Source organism: Colletes gigas, unplaced genomic scaffold, assembly GCF_013123115.1.
Source record: "Colletes gigas isolate AHSC1104 unplaced genomic scaffold, ASM1312311v1 Colletes_gigas_Sc00024, whole genome shotgun sequence".
Taxonomy (NCBI): domain Eukaryota; kingdom Metazoa; phylum Arthropoda; class Insecta; order Hymenoptera; family Colletidae; genus Colletes; species Colletes gigas.
Genome location: NW_025106653.1, coordinates 860,873 through 882,109, shown reverse-complemented (window position 1 = coordinate 882,109; position 21,237 = coordinate 860,873). Strand labels below are relative to the sequence as shown.

Below are 21,237 nucleotides of genomic sequence, written 5' to 3'. Positions count from 1 at the left end.
CAAATAAACGGATTTCCAAACATTTTCTATAGTTGCCCTCATTTGCTCTCATACAGGACGATGCGGAAATAGAATAATTCTACTTTTCCCAAGAATAAAGAAAGATAAACGTGGGTCTGAAAACCTTTGTTTTACGAAACACGAACGCGATTTATTTATGATGCAGTATTTTAGAAACATGCGTGAATATCTTAAAACCAATCCATCAATTTTGGTCAATAGTAATAATGATAAAAGTATTGCATAAAATAAAAAGAAATCCACAAAGAAGTCATCTTTTTTTACGAATAATACATTTTGTGGTCAAATATTTCACGAACTTAGTGGTTAAATCACGCGAAATTTCCTTCTTCGATTATTTATTTGTCTTCGCTGGTGGCAGAATTATAGCCCAGTTATTAGAATTGCTCTGCATATGTTCCGTTATTCACTGAATCGTGCTTACATTGAATCGGTATTACGATAATACATCGAACATGTGGAAACCTGGGCCAGGAACGAAACCAACGAGAAGCAAAACAGTGGCTGAGCGCGTCGCGGATAAAAACGTTCGATTTCGGTGCGGATAACCGACGCTGGGCTTCAGTCATTCACCTGGAGATTCAGCCCGAAACCGATTATGCAATTTTCCCCGAAGCTACTTCTAGTCTCGCATAACCGTGGCTATTTCCATCCTGCGTGTCCCGTACGTCACTTTGCGCCCTTTCGTGGCTTAGGTACGACCAGTTATAAACTTCGCAAAGAGTGTCGAGGCGAGTTGCATATATATCTACCAGCTATAGGTAGATATCTATAGACGACCCGCGATATATATAGATGAGTACCATTTCGGGGTTAATATCCTTACGGTCGGGCATAATGCCGTCATAAAGTCGCGTAATAAAAGTCCACTCGCCTTTGATGGGTCGTTTCTGTTTTTTTTTTTTTCGGAAACGGGAGGAGAAAAGCTTCGATTCCGCGTAGCTCGAATATGGAAATTTCTCGCGACTCGTTTCCGTCGATCGTTGCTTTCGTTCGAACCGGATTGCGTAGGAGTCGCGGAAAGTTCACGACGATACACGGTACCCCGAGGATGACTCACACGGTAACTTTCTTGATCGCAGATAGACGATCCGATCCATGTGATCTCCATCGAGGAACCATCTAGTGGATCTAGACAGAAGCCGCCTGACTACGAGGCTGTGACGGACGCGCCACCTAGTTACGACGATGCCATCAAGCTGAATCCTAGTCACCTGGTTAGGCTGAGCAATAGCAGCGCGTTGTCGCTACCAACTGTTCACAACATGGTCCCCAGAACCGTGGAAATTGTTTCTAGGGACCCGACGCCGTCGCCACCGCCACCGTACGCGAGGTAAAATTCATTTGCATCGAGTGTATTCCACGTTCAATGAAATTTTTTTATTCGTCTATACGATGAATGAACGATTCCCATTTAAGTAGCAAGGACGGTGTGGGATTCGTGGTATTTGTTTGTAAATCATTCGTGAGAAACGTTTGACCCGAAGAGACGTGAAAGCAGAGACGCGCGAAACGGGGTCGCGCGATTCCGTGTACGTAGGTGGAACTGTGACGTGGATTTCTGTGTCATGACGTCACTTAACGTGCTATGAAACAGGGTGACGTCATGGCATAGCACGGATACGGCACCCAATCGCTTATGGAGCCATTTTTATCCATCCGGAAATAGATGTCGTGTGTTCTTTTTTTCTTGAAACCGATACAACTTCCAGGAAACCATAATCGACTGTATTATTGGATCTGTTAGAAAGCTCGACATTTATTTCTGTATGGCTCTGGGGGGGAAAAAAAGATTACTGTACTTCTAAAAATACGTCAGAATGTACTGGAAACGTTTCACAAACTCAATTATTGGGTAATCGAGAATGTTAGATAGAGTAGTCTTGAAATAAAATATTACAAATATTTCTCTAATTTTCTTGAAAACTGCATAATTTTTCTGAGACTCACAAGATATTATAGAACTTTCCAAAACATGTGAATTTATAATTCCAATAAAAATCAGAAAGTCACTTACTATTTTGCAGTTCGAGGTTTCCTTATCGAGATATGAGCCCACTTTCGAGGCGCGCTATTTAAATTCCCCGACAGCAGAGTGTGCACTCATACACATACGAGAAACTTGCGTACACATGTAGTAGGTAGAATCGACAATGATGCAACAGAACCGTATCACGTTAACAATTTGTTGAAACTATTCGATAGCTGGATTTTGTATATTTATATATAAAAGAAATTTAATCTAAACGATATTTATTTCATTGACACTAAATTTTTGGCTTTAACCCTAGCGTGTTATATTTGTATTAATCTAGTTTACTTAGAAGCAGTAAATTGCAAGAGACATTGTTCGAAACGGTTCTACACGATTCCACTGCCAAAATAATACTGACTGCAAGAAGTTACGTTCGAGCTTAGCGGTACAGGTATCAGAGCCCAAATTCTACGTCATTTAGAATTTCGAAGTAATTAAGTAACTCGAAAAGCAGATCAGCGATTCGAGACAGATGGTCTCGATCGTTTTCGTGCAAAATTTATGACGGAATCGGGGTCATAAATCTATAGATTGAGTTACTGAATAAATCGAACAAACTGTTATCGTGACGCGTTTTATTGTACACTCGATTCTACAAGGACGAAGAAATATATCCGTACCATATGTGTTCTGTACAAATGTTACAATATTGATATAAAGTTTAGTAACATTGAAAGTTAGTGTGAAGAAGATTAGTAAAACCAATGATAAGTCTTCTAAATTCAAACTGTTAATACTCTGAAAAGGAATATGTAGAACATTGTAAATAACTTGAATGTCTAGTATTATGTAGATTCATTTTGATAATATTGTTCTCATGGCCTGACAAGACTAAAACAGAGTATTTAATTTTTGTCTGTAAATCTCGAAATTTATATTTATCTTTTAAAGGGGTTGCTTCTGAAGGGTTTCGAATCTACCAAACTATCCTCCCTATTATTTTCAATCCACCATATTAGAAGAAATATATCTATACCATATGCGTTCTGTATAGATATTATAATACTGATATAAAGTTTAATAACATTGGAAGTTAGTGCAGAGAAGATAAGACTTCTAAATTCAAACTGTTAATACACTGAAAAGGAATATGTAGAACATTGTAAATAACTTGAACGTCTCATATTATATAGATTAATTTTGATAAAATTGTTGTCATGGCCTGACAAGACTAAAACAGAGAATTTAAATCTTTGTCTGTAAATCTCGAAATTTATATTTATCTTTTAGAGGGGTTGCTTGTGAAAGGTTTCGAATCTAGCAAACTAGTGACTTTAGTATCCTTCCTATAATTTTTAGTTCGCTATATTACAAGTGATGAATGAAAAATTTTTTTTTAAATTTCAGGTGAGATCTTCGGCATCAGCAATCACGATCGCAACGAAAGATGTTTGCGGTGTGCTGGGGGTCCAGCGTTTTGCTACATAACATAGTGCCACGCAAGTATAACCGCGTGATGAGAGTGCGAGGACTCCGTCTTTCGTTTTCAACGCGACTCAGCAATGGCGTATGACGCGAGCGCACTCGAATAACGATTGCGACGAACGTTCCGTCGTCGTATCTCTGGACCTCGACTATGTAGACTAAACTGTTTGTGTTCAAAGAATTAAGCGAGTGGTCCTCCAGACAGGACACTTATTTTGTCACCGACATATATTATACGAACAACACACGAAGAAAGATAGAATCGATGGTAGAGGATACAAAATGTTAGTCGTTCTATTCAGCAGTGGATTCGTCTAAGAAGCAGACAACGAACGATCGAGCTTTGCGGGGAACGAAGAGGACGAAAGTCGACGAGGAACGTTGTGCCTTTCGTGGAAACCGCCTAAACGCGTGTACGAGATACACGTGGCTGGTAGAAAAGGTCACGAAACCGTCGAAACTTTGGGTGGACTTGACGCAAAACCGGCGTGGGGTACGAGCACGATTATCGATTTCGTCTGGCTAATTTGGAACGAGTTTAAAATAGCGAACACGAGTCATCGATAAAGAGACAAGCGACACGTGACGTTACAAGTGTATTCGTACGATATGTACACGCGCGCGATGCTTGAACGCGTCTCGTACGATCTTCGGAAGAAGAATGGTAGCGAAGAACTCGAGGATCTTGTAAAATATACAAAACAGATGAGAAATAGGCGTCCTAAAGTTCGGAACCGTATCACGCGTTCCAAGTTTCGTCGCTTAGATAATCGTGCGGCTTAATAGAGAAACAATTTTTTGCTTGCCATATGATTTCCATGATTGTCATTTTACACGTATACGTTACGCATGCGAAAGTCATTCGCACGTCCATTTTATTGTGATATATATAACGATGATGCTGGGTATTATGATACGTTACTTATCGAACGCGACGTTGCTTTGTAAAACAAGACTCTTTTTTTATAATGGAAATACAAATATAAAGATAGACAACTTTTAAATTAATACTTATTTTCTTGTCCCACTTCCATGCGCGAGAGTCGATGCGTACGAAACGTTGTTTCCTCGAAACTTGAATCTTTTGAATGCTGCGTAATACGAACCAATTAGTAGGCGATATTTGATTTTAGTGTCTCATTTTTGACGATTCAACTTTGAAATACGAATTTCGCTTGCAAATTTACATTGGAGCAGATCGTATCATGTAATGAGGCTTGATACATATCAGGTGCTAAGAAATATTTAATTAAGGAGAATACGAAATATTACATGGAGTTAATTGTAAAAAATTTGTAAAAGAATTGTAAAAGAATCGTAGAAACGTTAAGGAAAGTGTTAAAAGTCAGATAAACATAATTTTAAGTTAGAGTAGCAATTGCAAAAAGAATTACGCACTTTTGAGGTTTCGTTGTAAACACGTTTCGTATGTATCAGCTCAGAACTTTAAGAGAAGTTCTATTAATTAAGCTAAATATTCGATGACGTTTTATTCTACTTTTCAAAATTTATAGAAAAGAAGAAAATTTATAACTAAATAATAAGTACATGTATGATACGTTGTATCTGCTAATCGTTGAGGGTTAGTAGATGTCTGCAAAAGAAAACACTATGCGAAAATTTTGTACAACTTCTTCAATTTACAACGAATTTTTTCAATTAGATATCCCACTCGACACATTATGTGTCGACACAAATGTGTTTTTATATAAAGAAAGAAGTGAAGCCTTCCATTAGAATAATATTTTAATATTTTTAAATATTGTTGAACTCTTTTGTATCATTTCGTATTCATCTTCATATTATACGTACATTTACTTATCGTATTCTAATTATTTTAGATTATGTTAATATTTAAAAATGTTATTCCAAGAAAGGAATCTTTGAACTTTACCATACTGCCAAGGGTGCCTGTGGAGAAAAATAATTAATAACTCATTAACTTGTAGTTTTCCTTAAAATTAACAATATTAGATAAAATGTTTCTTCATAATAGTCCACCATTCTAGAAATTTATCAAGAAGAAAAGCAAATGATTTAATTCAGAAGCAATTTGATTGCCAACCCTTTGAGAAATCGCATTCCACGAAATTCATTATTTTATTTTGAGATCTATATTAAATTACAGAATTAACCAAACACTATGACATAATTTATATCAAGTTTTACTTTTTCTAACCACGGACCATTAATCTCATTCATTACTTGCCTATGTCAGTTTTTTAAAAGATTATACTGTACTCTAAACTTTATTCCGAAATTTGATTTAATAAATTTATTAGGTGATACATTCTAAATTGCATAACTGTACGAATTTATAGGCATTCATAAACTTATTTGTTTATTTAGTTACTAATACAATTTTTATTTATATAACACGAGAAAATTGTTTTAAAAAAGTTAAAGCTAGAAGTAATATTTTTCAAAGAATGCATTACTCACAATGAAAGCTTAAATTCTGTATCTGTAATCACGAACTCCTTCGCTGAGAGCCACGAGAGTCCCCCACTTCTAGCCAACCGATTCTTCCATTATCAGAGAGGGCGTCATGTTCCTTACTGATTACTTAGGTGCCTAGCGGGCCTTCGTTCCAGCTCTGAATAGTAGACATGGAGAGGGAAGATCTTCTCCGTTTGCCCGGAACAGAGAAGCAGCGTTAGGACCCACGACTGGCACGCGTCACCATCTTGTCAACCCGCTTTTACGTTTAAAATAATCGACGATCGCTAAAGTTTTTCATTATATCTGTCCTGTGGTGACACTATTTAAAAAATGAACAACTGTGGATGAAGGAAACTTACATACCAAATTAACACTTTGACTGTCACGCCATCTATACAGGGTGTTTGACCGCCTCTGGGAAAAATTTTAACGAGAGATTTTAGAGGCTAAAATAAGACGAAAATCAAGGATTATTAAATTGTAAAAACATTTCCGGCCACACTATATATTTTCGATAAAGAATTTTTTTTCTCGAAAATGGTTAGAATTTCGAGGGTATGTCTATTAACCAAAAATGATTGTAATTGTGCCCCACAACCGAACATAATTTATCCAGAACGATTTGAAATTTTTTTTTCTACGGAAAAGTTGTTTAATACTTTTTTGTGGGTATCTATGAGCTTTACTTCCTCCCAAAATTTCAATGAAATATATTCACTATTGTAGGAGTTATGGTCGTTTGAAGATTGGCCCACTTTTATGGGGTTAAGGATCAACTTTACGGGGTTAAGGATCAACTTTTCGAATATTTTTAGAATTTCTACATATTCTTCACCAAAATACGCGTTGTTTGCCGTTTGAATCATTAAAATCCTGCAATCAGTTCAGAAGTTACAGTGGTTTAAAGATATGCTTGAAATTTCAGTGAAATATATCAATGGTATGGTCAGACATTATATTGTCGGTAAAGAATTTTTTTCTCGAAAATGGGTAGGATTTCGGGGATATGTCTATTCACCAAAAATGATCGAAATTGACCCCCGCAACCGAAAATAATTTTTCCGCGAATGATTTGAAATTTTTTAATTTAATTTTTTAATAATTTTTTAACGAAGCCTCAATCAACAAATTGATATTCTTCATTTTCGTCTTATTTTGGTCTCTAGAATCTCCCATTAAAATTTTTCCCAGGGTTGGTCGAACACCCCGTTTATGCGTGACAAGACTTTACTATGGAAATAAAACAATAAGTTCTCTAGATGAAATGTTAAAGGAAATAAATTTTATGAGAAAATACGTACTAAGACAAATTTTAAGTTCTATACTTTACAATTGTCAAAAATCAAAGTTTTGTTCTCCTAACAAAATTTACGGTTTTGGTCTGGCAGTCAACACTTTAAGGAAAATCCGTTAATAAACTTATGTCAGCGTCACGGTGAATTTTGCAAAATTCGCGGCTTGTTCGTCGCGACAGCTACTTGCGTGCACGTATCGAGCAATGAAAGAGTTCAGGCTTCGTCGATAAATACCCTTTATTCAATCGGAGTAACATTTATACTTACTTAAAGCATGTCATTGAACTTATACGTTCGTACAACTTTATCAACGGCAACAATAATAATCGCAATAATGACGAGAACGTAACGACAATAGTGGTAATAATGGCAATAATAGGAATAATATCATCCAGAATGGTAACCTCGAGAGGATCGGAAACGACCGTTTACCGTGAGCGCGTTCCTCACCGTTTCCGTTCGCCGCCAGTGTCGATTTATGTTGAGCAAAAGAACAGATCTAATCACAGTGACAATGGCAATTATAATCGTAATGATAATGACAATGACAAGAATAATGATAACGTCGAGATTAATCGTAATCGCCGGCCGACTATCGCTATACTTTAATTTATTATTACCCTCACTACACGGTGTTTGGTTAAAGTATATCCCTCGTTTTTTTTTTTTGCGGTACCTTTCGTCGCGTCTGCTCTCGTACAGACAAATAATTGATTCTCCCGTACCTCTCGCGTGTTCTCTCGCTCCCTCTCTCTCTCTCTCTCTCTCGTTTATATACACCTTCGCGTCTCTACTAACAGCGACGAAATTCGTTCAGTCTGCAAAATAATAAGCACTGCTAGCCGATATCTCTGCCCCGTTGAATCGTCTCGCAGTCCTATCGTCGCTCGTGCAAGAAATTACTACCGATTATCATTTTCAATATCTTTTCTCATTTCTTTTACTTTTTTTTTGTTTCGTATACTTGTCGATACCAGAAACGAACCGAACGCGCTCGTGTTCGCCGATACAACGTCGCGTATTGTCAAACCTGTCCCGTCCGACGCGTCCGCCATTTGTTCGAGCGTCAAAGAGGCAGAGGATACACGTGTCTAAGACAGTCGCTTCGCAACGCGTTAAATATATTTACACTGAGTCCCTCGCGTATCTTACAATTCATTATAAAGACGGAAACTTATTCGTGTACGGGGATTTCTAAATGCGTCAACGAAAAAACCAATAACAACTTCGCGCGGATGCAGCCGTTGCGCGCGTTTTATCACCCGCTGCGTTCAAAGATAAATTTCTCCCAAAACGGAAATACGAACAAAACCTATTGCACATACGAACGAGTATATCCTTCGTCCTTGATTAATTAACTCGCGACGAGAACGATCGCGTCCTCGCGTTTCGTGCGACATCGATAAATACACCGTGTTTCACGATTCGACATGTATATCCCGAAAAATTCGTAACGTCGCGCGAACGATCCCGATCGCGTCTCGCAAAATGCACGGAGACGCCAACGAGCACCCTCGTCGATCGTTCGCGCGACATTCGTGGTCTCTCTTGCGATTATGTACACCCCCTATGGACAAATGTGTTGCACCGTTCGTAGTTCTCGTTGATAATATAAATGCGTCGGTATACTCGTCGCTATATCCCTATATCAGACAGTAATAAGAGTTAGTGGTAGCAATAATAATGACTTGGATTAATCCTAGAAACGATCTCGGTGGTTGTAACAGTGACAATAGTAGTAATAATAGTATCTAGCGGTAATGATTACGCAATAGTAATTCATAATTAAGTAGCCGTCGGTTCAGCAGAAGCAGCGTATTCAGCGGTTCCCTCGTCTCCATTAAATTTAAACGTTGATTGCTTAACGGGTAGTAACAGTTATACACTGGTAAGAGCAGTACGTTTTTTTTTCCGATATACATCTAAGCTGGATCATTCGATTATCGCCTGGCCATTCCGTTTTTACACGCCTCGTTAGTGAGACTGATCGCGTTTACGTACCTCCAATAATATAAATGCTTTTCTCCTCCTATTTACACGATGACTGCGCGGTCTTCGCTACCGGGCCTTAATACTTACGTGGTACAAGTTCATTATGTACAAAAAATGATATCGCTATGAGCAACGTCAGTCCGCGAGATCGCCCCTAACCATCGAGGGTGGGGCATGCTTTTTAGATACCGTTGTAACATTTACTAACAGTCTATACAGTCGACGACGTTTATCGGTGAAAGCACCATCGTCGTCTGGTACGCAACCAGATCACCCGATAATTTGTAAAAACATTGTCTTTGGTACGTCCTTTGGGTCTCTTCCTACAATTAAAAAGTTCCCCCTCCAACATTTAACGACGCACGATTCCCGTTCGTTTTTTCGACGCACAATGTGTCCAATTGCAACCACGCGAACAGTGTTTATTATTTTCTTTAACGTTCACAACGCTTCGGTCACTGCGTTAAACGTGTCCGTGTCGCGTTGTAATCGATCATCGAGCTTTAAGGGTGGTCTCAGATGGGTGTCGGTAGGACCGTGAAGTCCTGAAGCGCGGTCTTCACCGTCTCGTATATCGGCCTGTTGGCCTCGTCCGTGCAGTAGCCATCGGCGGTGCACAAGGTCTGTAGCTTCGTTAGGTAACTGTCGAAGTTTTCGTGACCCATTTTCTCCTGCGGTCCGCCCGGGGCGTTCGGTATTCGTACGTGCTCCAGCAACGTTATCATGTTATCGCGCAGCGACTGGTAGTACTCGGTCAGGTTGTTGTTCCGCTGGGCGATCGTCGTTGTTTCCTGTGGCAAAGCGAACCCTTTTATTATAAATACACTTTAGAGTTTTTACAAAATAGGGGTTGAACGATCGCTTTTACCAATAGTTGGTAAGAAGAATTCTACGTTAACTGCAAGGGTTGATCGTTTAGGGGCGCGGATCCACTACGAAGCTAGTGAAACTTCTCTTTCGTTTGTTAATTTTTGTTCAGATACTAAAATATATCTAATTTTCTTACAATCTCAATTTAAACTTAATAATATGCAAACTTACTATTGATGATAGTGTTACATTCAACTGAATGGAAAAGTGAAATTTTAATATTATCATAGGTTCCCAAAATGTTTCTTCCTAGTACAAAACTGTGTACATAAATGCAATTTTTCTTTGTCTAGTATTTATTATATTTGAAATCTATTTTCTTGTTTGAATGTCTAAATTTTAGGATAATCATATTAAAGTGAATTTTAATAAAAAATGAGTTATGAGATGTCTAGTCATGAGATCCAGCTTATTTTTTGTTTTGGCAAGATTATTCGAATAAAATTTTATTCCAATGAATCATTATCACGCATAACAATTTATTCGAATAATACTCAACTCGATTTGAGACTTTTAGAAATTGGCAAGTTTCGTTCAACAGTCTCAACTTAGATTCAGTAAGTTTCCATGTTACTAACGTCCAGTAACAACAATATTCTACATTAACTACAGGTTCTGGGATTTGATGGTCACGGTTCACGTTAATCTGGACTGAGATTTTCAGACATCAGCGTATCAGCACTTGTGATACTACACGAAAATCACATGTTTAAAATGATATTGGTTGATTTATGTCTGACAGTCTGAACCCAAATGTGATCGTTATTGTTACCAACAAATAGTAAGATCAACATTCTACGTTTAATATTAACTACAGGATTTGGGATTTAATGATTAAAGAATAATCTTGGCTGGGACTTTCAGACACTGAAATTTAACTGTACGTTCTCGAATTGACTAGATTAAGCATTTAAAATAACACAATATATGTCAGACAGTCTCAGCCCAAATTTGGTAAAATTGTGATTATTACCAACATCTAGTAGCAACGGCACTCCACATTAACTACAGGTATTGGGATTTGCTGATAACAGTCCACGTTAATCTGGGCTGAAACTATCAGAAATACAAAATTCAACCACTGTAACTTCTGATATCGATCAAATTAAACATTTAAAATAACACGGTTAGCTTAAATCCAACAATTTCAGCCTAAATTTGGAAAAATTCCACGTTACTGTTACCAACAACTAATAGGAATGGCACTCCACATTAACTACAGGTTTCAGGGTTTTGTGATTCCAGCTGATCCGGGCTCAAACTCTCAGAGTTAATACTTAAATCTCTCGATAGCGTAAAAATTCAACACTCAACACGATATCGCCGGCTTAGCTCTGACAAATCTCAGCCCAAATTCGACCAATCTCTACGTTATTAATAATCGGGAATTTCCAGACCTCCTCTATCTTCGTACGGTAATAATCGATTACCGACCGAGTAACCGTGTACTGACCTTTTCACCTTGCTTCAACTGATTCTCCATGGCGGTGATATCGGAGCGCAAGCGCAGCACCTGCGATTCGACCCGAGCGTTCTCTCTCTGGAGTTCCGTAATCTCGGCCTCCAGTGTGTAGAGATCCTCGCCCTGACCAGTGGCGGTACCGCTACCACTCGTGTTACCCTGAACCGTACCCACCGCACCCCCGTGAGCCGGACCACTGGTGTCCACTCCTGAATATACGACATACAGGGTCTACTTTAAACAGCCTGTTCGTCCTCTGTCGGTTACATAATTTTTCTCGATTTCTGACAGCCTCCTCGCGCGAACGCCTGCTCTCGAAACATCGTCACGACCTCGTTCGACAGATGGATCGGTAAACGTTTAACGAAACAGCAATTATCGAGGGTGCAAGCGTGCACGCGGGAAACTGCCAGAAAGCCAAGAATGTCCTCAACCCAATCACGAACCGCAGCTCGTTAAGAGCCCCGTCCACTCGTACGGAAGCGACTCGATGTTACAGAGAGTAATGTACTAATACGTTTTCTTAACAGGTGTGCGGGATTCATATATATAAATATATACAATAAAATGTGAGAATGTGGCGAGCATGTAAGTAGCGCCAGGAATGGTTTCAGCGATTTGGGTCGGCCCGGTAGTGAGAATCGTTCATCGAATATGAAACGGATCGTTATTATCGTTAATCAACGCGACGCGGGTCGCTTTGGCCGGGCAACGGAAACTGTCCCAAGTCGCTGCGTTAGGATTTTGTCTGAAATGCGGGATCGGTTACGGTTTCTTCTGCGAGTGGTTCGTGCTGAAGTGATGGACAAGTTATTCTAGCCGTAGGCGTAATGACAAGACTGGTTACATTCGGCGGTACGAGTGACTTCGCTAGCTCATCGACAGACGCACGAACCTGACAGGAGTGCCGCAGGAACAAAATGATTCGGGAACAATGTCAGTTAAGGGTGTTTAAGGTAGCGTGAGGTGCCATCATACCAGATAGAAGAAAAAAATGGGAGACACCGAGTGCTGGCCTTTACATTTCTCTTCGTTTTTTTTTTTTTTTTCTTATTCGATAGACATTGTCCTCGCGTGCCGAGTATATCGCGAAACGTATCGTTTCGAGCTGTCACTGGGCATAGAAGCTCCCCGATGCTGCCAACACTCGGTCGTCATCTCGTAAAAGTAAAATTACTGGTGTGTGGATTTTGTATGTAACACCGAAAACACATAGAAAACAAATTGCGAGTACGTCAGTCCCTTACCTTCAAAAGTAAATGTTCTCCTCAAAGCTCAATGACAGGAAAGGAGCTGATCGTGATCCCAGAATAAATCAGAATATATTATTTTTCATTATTATGACATACGGTTGCTTTTCTTTCTTTGTTTTGGCTTTACATTTCGTTTCTTGCACATAATAATTGTGGGAGCAGGATTATCGCGGGGGCCAGATTCGTTATCGGAGGGGGGGAATGGGGGAGGGGGAGGTAAAAAAATGTGACACAGTTGGAAGTCGAGGGTTTCCAGAGTTCAGGTGTTTCTCATTCCCGTTGCTGGTTTAAAAGAACACTTCGCGTGTCTCAGTGCTATTTTAAGCGAAGCGACCTCGAAAACACCTGGATAGCAATGTTTCACAGAAAAAAGGGGGAACGAGAATTGAAACGTAACACTCAAGTAAAAACGACAAATGAAATAACTGAATATATATAAGGGCAGAGAGATGTGGGAGAGGAAGAAGGACGAGGTTACTCTTGTTGGTATGACAGCACATCATTGCGTGAAGAGTAGAGTATGGCATAGCACGGGATCAAGTACAAGGTTATATATGCACAAGTTTTACAAATAAAGGTTCAATAATTTTGTCACGGTTTTTTTGCGTCGACTCGTCCAACTTGCGTTTCACGCGATTCAAATGGCTCGTAGATCTCGATTATTCTTCGTCGTTTCGATAAATATTCAAGCCGTTATCAAGAGAGAATTCGCCTGGACGAGTACGACATGGAAGCATAGAAAAAGAATAAAAGGCAAACTTAGATGATCATGCCTACTCTAGAACTTCTCTTCTACCTCATTTCGGTAGGCAATCACATGTCGCAACATCAGGTCCGTAGCCCAGCGTGAATGGAGTCTCCAATTTGCATGGACATTGAATTTTACGGTTTCGATTTCATCGACTCGCCTCACGCAGAGCCGGCCCGCAGTTTTTCTCTTATTCTTCGATTAACAGTGGTGGGTATCGATAATCGAGGACATCAATGACATCAGAGGCAGCTTGATCCTCACCGGCGATTCCTTTGCTGTACATGCTAGACATGTCCTCGAACTTGGGCTTCTTCACCGCGTGCCCGGCTATGGGGCATCCGGATAGGGACCTGTGAGTCGAGAAAGAGCCGTTTATGTGGCCGATTCCGTCACAGCCTGGCGTAGGACAATTGACACCCTCGAACTTCATCGCCGTCGCCGCCGCCACCGCTGCTTTGTGCTGCTCCACCGTACCTCCCGACTCCAGTACACGCATTTTGTTCCTGTTGGCAATGGGGCAGCCAGATGCGCTGCAACAAAAGTCACCAACGTTGAAGTTATATCATTTCATCGGCCCTAATGACGAATATTTCAACCTTTCTAGCTGCAATGTTAAGTCTAAGGATCGCGAGGCCTGCCTAGTTTGGAGATTTGGAAAGAAATTAGTTGTTACGTATTTAAATTAATTTTCAGTTAAATAAACAATTTATAATCCAGTTATATTGCACATTAGTCGTATAATCGATAGGAATTGTTGAAACGTCTTTGGGTATGTAGCGTCAATGTAAATGTGAAAATAAACATAGAAGACAGCATAAATTATAGTAGTTGGTATATACATCGGATAGAGGATGAAATTCCCTTTAAAACGAGCGTTTGTACAAGGCGATAGCTTTATTAGTTCCGGAGATATAGTGATTTTAGTTTCAAGTGAATGCGGTGGCTAAACTTATTTGGTAGTTGAAGATCAATTTCTCGATTGTAAGTGACGTTAAAAACTACTTTCTACCATACAGTATAATTGCAAGTCTCGTTCGAAGCTGTATGAATGTGTCCTCTATTTGCTCTTTTGTTACCAATCAAATCTATTCAATTTGTCATCCCTTTTCTATGGATGTTTATATCTGTTAGATTTAAAATAAATGATAAAGTGAAGTATACGACAAAATTGCAATGTTAGCTCTAAATGGCCTTGAGAAGTCAATGCACATCGACTATAGTTGATGCTGCGTTATGTATGTACGCCATGTATAGTCGTAATAATAGATGCAGAGAGGGTTAAAGCAGCATAAGGAAATTTACTATTAAACAGCAATAGTTTACAGCAACTACGAATAACAGGTCAAGGTTGAAATCGGAGTCCAATTACGTAATTAATAGATTACTGCTATTCTTGTAACTTCCAAGTTCATGGGAAGATGTAAGTTACAACGAGTCTTGAATTGGATCCATTTTTCAGGAATAACTATTACGTTAACAGTAAAAATAATATCAAATCAGCGATTAGAATTCTTATAGCTAATTCTGTCTGAGGCTTCTGCGTTTAAATCGTGTTATTTTAAAAGAATATTCGTGTCATCGGTATGGCATCTAGATTTATCATCGATAGTAAATACACACAGTGATACTTGTAAGCACTTTACGATCATCAATGACTTTGATTGATCAAAGTAAATAAACTGTAAGTTGGTACAGATGTTGTTAAAGTAGCAGCTAAGTATTAGTATCCTATTTAGAGAAGAATTCTGAAAATCATTTTCTTACTGGCATTTTTATTTAAATGTGGTATGAGAAGATATGAAATCCAGATTTGGATAAAATGCACTGTAATGTTTTGCTAAAGTTTTCTATAATATATGCACATATATTGAATAAAAAGAAATATTATATTCAATAACAGTTTTGATTTCGTTGTTACATCAACTTAATCAACTGATACACTGTGTCTACAGTTTTTCAAACTCCTACTACAGTTAATTATAATATTAGCAAAATAACTGAACACTGTCAAAAGAATATGGCCTACACCTAAAAGCCTCGAAAAATATATTAACACGTTGAGTGTCTCACTAATTTGAAAAAATATAATTACACTAATATTTAAAGTTACAGGAGCCATAAATATTATTTGTTAAAAATTTATATTGAACTTCATTGATCTAATGGTGTGCAACTATATTCTAATTAAAAGAGAAACTGCATTTTAATGAAATCATCAACATGATAGATTTCGATAAAAATATGTGCAATGTTAATAGCACCCAAAAAATATTCTATAGTTGTAACATTTATTGCAATAAAATATCATTGTTGTCTACTCGTATTCAGTATGAACAGTTTCATAGGGACAATCAACGTGGTAATAATATTGCTATACCAACAGTGTAGTGTCCTAAAAGAAGCGGGAAAAGAATTTTTAGTTAGTTCCGACGATAAATCGACGAAAGTCTTACCTGCGGTGCGACAAGAATTTGCCAGTGGCATGGCCAGAGCCGTCGCAACCCGGGATTGGACATCTGTCGTCCGAAAATCCAACACCGCCATTACCAACACCATACAATCCATCCACACAGAGTGAGCATGAAATGAGCGGAAACCGCTAGTTATTAGTCAGCGTCTTCGTCTTTGCATTTAGGAAATGGATGGGGTTAAGGGATACGGTTCCAAAAGGGTCGGGATCTTCCCTTTTCGGTCTCCTGGTGGATCTTGGTACGTGCAATGTGGTCAGGAAGATAACCGCGTAGCTGCGTGCAACGTGCGAACGCGGTGAAAGCGCAAATTGAGATCGCGATTACGTGGAATACAACAAGTTGCAGAGTTTGCAAGAGGCTGGAATCCTCCCTCGAGTAATTCTACTCTATCTCATCCAGCGATAAGATCCGCCGGGAGTCAATTGCACCGATTTCAGATAAGTTTCGTGTTGTAATTGTTTTCAACGATTTCGCGAGGAACAGTCTCGAACGGCGGGGTTTAAAGATCGTTCTAACAAGAGATCGAAGATAAATTCAAGCGGATTCTACCGCGAATTATAGCAACGTCAACAGCGACAGACCTTAATGGCTCGGAGTCCTGTCCATCTCGCGGCTTGCTCTTCGGTTTGTTGGCTCGCGGACAGCCGGACAAACTTCTGTGAGACGAGTAGTTCCCGGTGACGTGGCCGGAACCATCGCACCCTGGCGTAGGGCATTTCAGCTCCTGGGAGTGCGCCTGGATCTGGGAACGATCGGCCCGCGGGCAACCGGAAAGGCTGCAAATAAAACAAAAGCTCCCGTTGTTCAAACTCGCTCGAAACGTACCATGACGATTACGCGCCACCGCCTCGTAGACTAAATTTCAAGACGAATCGAGAGATTCGAGCGATAAATGTCACCCGGTAGCGCGACAATCCCCATGGTCGGAACCACGAACGCACACCTCAAAAACATCCAACGATGGCTTCAGCAACACATCGCATGCAATATACGCGACGTTGCCAAGAAGTCTCGAGTACTTACGTTCCATGTATGAAAGAAGATCTCGATGGGCGATCGAAGCCTCGTGAAATAAACAGTATCTCATTATTGCGGCATTTTTTCGTTTCTCGACACGACGGGACGATTCAGCTCACCGAGATCGTCTATCGAGGCTGCGTGCGCGTTAAAGTCACTTTAAAGAGGCAGCCATCTTGCGCGGCTGGATTCTTGGACGACTTGCCTTGCGTCCAGTTCGAACGAAGACAATTGACAAGGTAAGCTTATAAGTACGCTCGTTCTCTCTCGAAAACGTGAACGATATCGATTTCACGGATATTTGGTGGATGGTCGCACAGTCGAAACGGGCAATCAACGATGTATAATTATGTGTGTTAAGCATGCAAATGGCAACGCCGTGTTCCAGTTGGATCACTCATGAGGTGTCGCTCGTATACGATCGATCGCGTTTTCAGGTTCATGTCAATACAAGGTCAGCCTTACTCTAGGAACACTGAAGGGGAGAGCAGGGAGCACACTCACACCTGACCCCAGTGAAACTCGTCAATTGCCAATTGTCGTTTTATCTCCGTTCTCTAGTCAAACGATCACGCGTTTTACTTTCGTCGTTTTCACATCTGGCTCTGCTCTGACATGGTCATTGACAACAGTTCGCTACGAAGCTGCCCACTCGAGGCTGGCGAAGCGTTTCTTAAACGGGCGGGTTCGGTGTTCGTATATATATATATATATATATATATTTATATGCGTATATGAAAACGAACATCAACGTTATACGATTAAAGACAGACTGGTGGAAGCGTCGTAGACGCGACAACTGCTCTTCGCCGCGATCTTAGTCTCAATGATTTTGCCATCCCTTTTCGTAGGGGTCGGGTCGAAACGGGGAGCAAATACTTCATTCAACACGAAACTCATCTACACACTTTGGAATAATATATCGTACGGTAACGCAATAAAAGGGATACGGAATGTAAAATAGTACACAAATGGAAAAAGTGACGAAAATATAGACAGACCGTGATAGATAAAGAAAAAAAATAATCAAACTTAAACGTTACATCGTACGCTTAACGTAATTAGCTAATCATGTCAAATGGGTATTCACACGTATAATTAAAATATAGATATGCAACAATATCGAGTAGGTTGTACAAGACTTGGTTAGCTAGGAAATGGAGGTGAACGGGTATTCTAGACAAACGATCAGTGTCACATAACACTTAAGAAGCCACTACGCCACGGACCACCAATATGCATCGATGCAAAAACCCATCTATGTCTCGCAATTTCGTGACATTACTCGGACATGTACGGTGTTTTGTTATGTTGTGTGTTGTATGTTTTAGAAAATCAATTTGAAATCATCATCATCCTATCGATCGTACGTTATCTTAGGTTCTTATAATTACGATTATTTGTTTATCTATTGGACACAAAAATTGGTCGCTAAACTTGTGTAATAAATTACTTGATTCAAATAATGCTGATTTTGTTATAATGAAGTAATATCACTTTTGTTTTTCTTTTAGAATGATTTTTTTTTAATCGTCGTAGTAAATACAAATATATCTTTATTGTTTCGAAATTCTATACGAAAAAGAATCAATTATTGAGTTTAAAAATGAAAATAATCTATAAAAATTAAGGTAAGTTTCCTCTTATTAATCTTATTAATCATGATAGAAGATGAAGAAAATATATATTTGCACAAGCATTATACATACGTTTTAAATATTCAACACATTTTCTATTATATTTTTATGAAAATAGTTTTGTACTTTGTAGCTCTTGGCCTATTCTATTCAATTAAACTCCGATTTTCAAATTCTGCAACACTGATTCCTAATTCTTTCTGTGATAAATTGCCAACAGAATGTATTCTGTCAAGAGCGTGGGATGGAAGGGAGTGCTGTTGCTCAAACTACAATGCAAATATTTGGTCAGATTCTAAGATGGAATAAACCTAACAAGGGCTACAGACATTACGATTAATCATACGATGAATCGACGTTACAATACTCCAAAGTGTAATAATAGCATCCAAGTGTTATTTATTAAAAAATAATAGACGTGGTCATGAAATGAAACAATTACGATTTAATGCATTTGCTTTAAAATTGAAATTGTACTGAGAACTTTTAATATCGACTCGAAAAGAAAGAATAGACAATTTTAATGCTACTTGGTTTGTAATAAGATTATTAACACATTGATAGCCACGTCAAATAGAAATATTCGAGAGATTAATAGTATTATTATTTTACAGCTATACTAATGCCAGTGATGTTATTTAAAAGTATACAAATATTACAGATCATTTATTGCAAATACATTAAAGAAATATTAGATTGAAGCGTTGGTCATAAACTACCATTATGATATTCAATGTATTAATAACTCATGATTTCTATTAGACAAGAATGAATTGTTATTGTTATTGTAGTTGTACAATTCTTCACACGATCAATCGTTATGTCTATGGCCCCTAGAAGGAATGGGTCTTCATGAACCTAACGTCCATCGCCAGAATGTTAACTAGCATGACTATTCGATTGATGGTAAAATAGCACAGATTTAAATGCGTTGTCGAAAGAGTTTCAAAAATGTGATTTAACTAAAATTAAGAATCGTATAATGTATAATGCATATTTGTACATGTATGTTATATATACATATATATTTATATAATTATGCAATAATCTTTCCCAATATATTTTACATTGTACATCTATAATTTGTCCAAAAGTGTTACAAGAAAAGCTACCAGATAATAAATCCCAACCTTGAAATTGCGTTAAGATTCCAGGTTTAAAAGAGTCAAAAATGAAATTGAAAACTGGTTTGACCCATAGAAGTCACTTAAATATCAGTGAAAAATGCATTAAAAGTTGACTAAAATAGAAAGGTTTACACATTCACAAATCGCTATAAAATATATTCTCCAACGAAGGATAGTTATTTGTGTTTAATTAAAAATACTTTAAACTACTTAAATAAAACACTACATTTTCACCATATAACTAACAATACAAATTCATTTAAAAATAAATAAAAATGATACGATTGACTTAGCTATTTTGAAACAGTTACCAGTAGCATTTCAAAATTATATATTTGCGAATCTCGTAGTATATAAAATATTCTATTTTATTATCGAATAGTCTTACTAGTAAGCAAATCTGCTTTGGACCGTGACAATAGGATACTAAGGTCTCTGGAATGTACGTGTTTGCGTGTGTTCCTGTGAGTCCAGCGTGCGTGAGTGCGTGCTGCATCGCTATACCAATATATAAATATACATAATCGTATGTCGTCGTCAATGTTAATGTCAGTGTCAATGCCAATGCTGCCTTGCCTTCTGTGGGTAGCGTAGTTCCCCGAGACATGACCCATGCCATCACAGGACGACGTGGGGCACTGTATCAGCTCCTTGCCATCGCGACCACGAGGAGCGGGACGAGGTGCAAAATTCAACGAGTGCCGCCTCATATTCATACTGCACCGAACAACATCAACAATAAAACACTCTCAACGCGATTGCTCGTCTCTCTTATGCCTGCTTCTAACCGTTTCATGCTCGACTACCGCGCGATCGCTGCCAGACGTCGTACAGTGGATGACGATAAACAATTCGTAAGAAAAATTTCGTTATTTCAAGCAACCCTCCAGTTACTTTTGAGATCCGAAAAGATCTGTTCCAAAAGGTACTTCAAGTCCTATCGTGGACTAGGTTAAAATACAATAGATAAAATCACTTAAAACTAATTAAGAGCAAAGGTATATTCTTAACGTTATGACAACAAAGGTTTAGTTTTGTCTTCGCGTTGAAGTTTTTAAAATTTGTTGAGGTTGACTTTAAACCTTGTTGAGAATACGCTTGCTTCCAAAATTACTGTTAATAATATTGTTTATGATGTTTTTGTAGGAGAATAATTGGTAAGAGATTTGTATGCCCTCGTAATCGATTCTTGATTTGGTAATATTAATAGTTTTTGTAGGAAGGGTGATATTATTGGTAAGGCTTATGTAAGAGATTCTGCTTCAAGCGTGATACTATTAATCATTGGACACAATCTGTTCAAACTATGTTCTAATAAACCTGTCGAGTAATTGGAAACTGTTAAAAAGATTAATAGCGTCACGTTGAGGGCAAGGTGATGTGTTCAAGTAACAGATTCAAAATGATGCACGATAATATTGCTCGTCGTAGCAAACTTA

The 21,237-nt window shown here is 38.6% G+C and overlaps 2 protein-coding genes across 2 annotated transcripts in view; one reads left to right on the top strand and one right to left on the bottom strand.

The window, feature by feature from the left end:
• LOC122401389 overlaps window positions 1–4,470 on the top strand; it is a 42,258-nt gene extending 37,788 nt beyond the window's left edge. The window contains exons 3-4 of the mRNA XM_043403477.1: window positions 1,104–1,354; window positions 3,404–4,470. Coding sequence (XP_043259412.1) covers window positions 1,104–1,354; window positions 3,404–3,407 — 255 coding nt within the window. The 3' untranslated portion in view covers window positions 3,408–4,470. The remainder of the gene's footprint in view (window positions 1–1,103; window positions 1,355–3,403) is intronic.
• Window positions 4,471–7,543: 3,073 nt separating this feature from the next.
• LOC122401356 overlaps window positions 7,544–21,237 on the bottom strand; it is a 116,291-nt gene continuing 102,597 nt past the window's right edge. The window contains exons 13-18 of the mRNA XM_043403436.1: window positions 20,375–20,515; window positions 16,599–16,793; window positions 16,000–16,062; window positions 13,808–14,076; window positions 11,534–11,751; window positions 7,544–10,001 (exon numbers count right to left, since the gene is read on the bottom strand). Of these exons, the coding sequence (XP_043259371.1) occupies window positions 9,726–10,001; window positions 11,534–11,751; window positions 13,808–14,076; window positions 16,000–16,062; window positions 16,599–16,793; window positions 20,375–20,515 (1,162 nt within the window). The 3' untranslated portion in view covers window positions 7,544–9,725. The remainder of the gene's footprint in view (window positions 10,002–11,533; window positions 11,752–13,807; window positions 14,077–15,999; window positions 16,063–16,598; window positions 16,794–20,374; window positions 20,516–21,237) is intronic.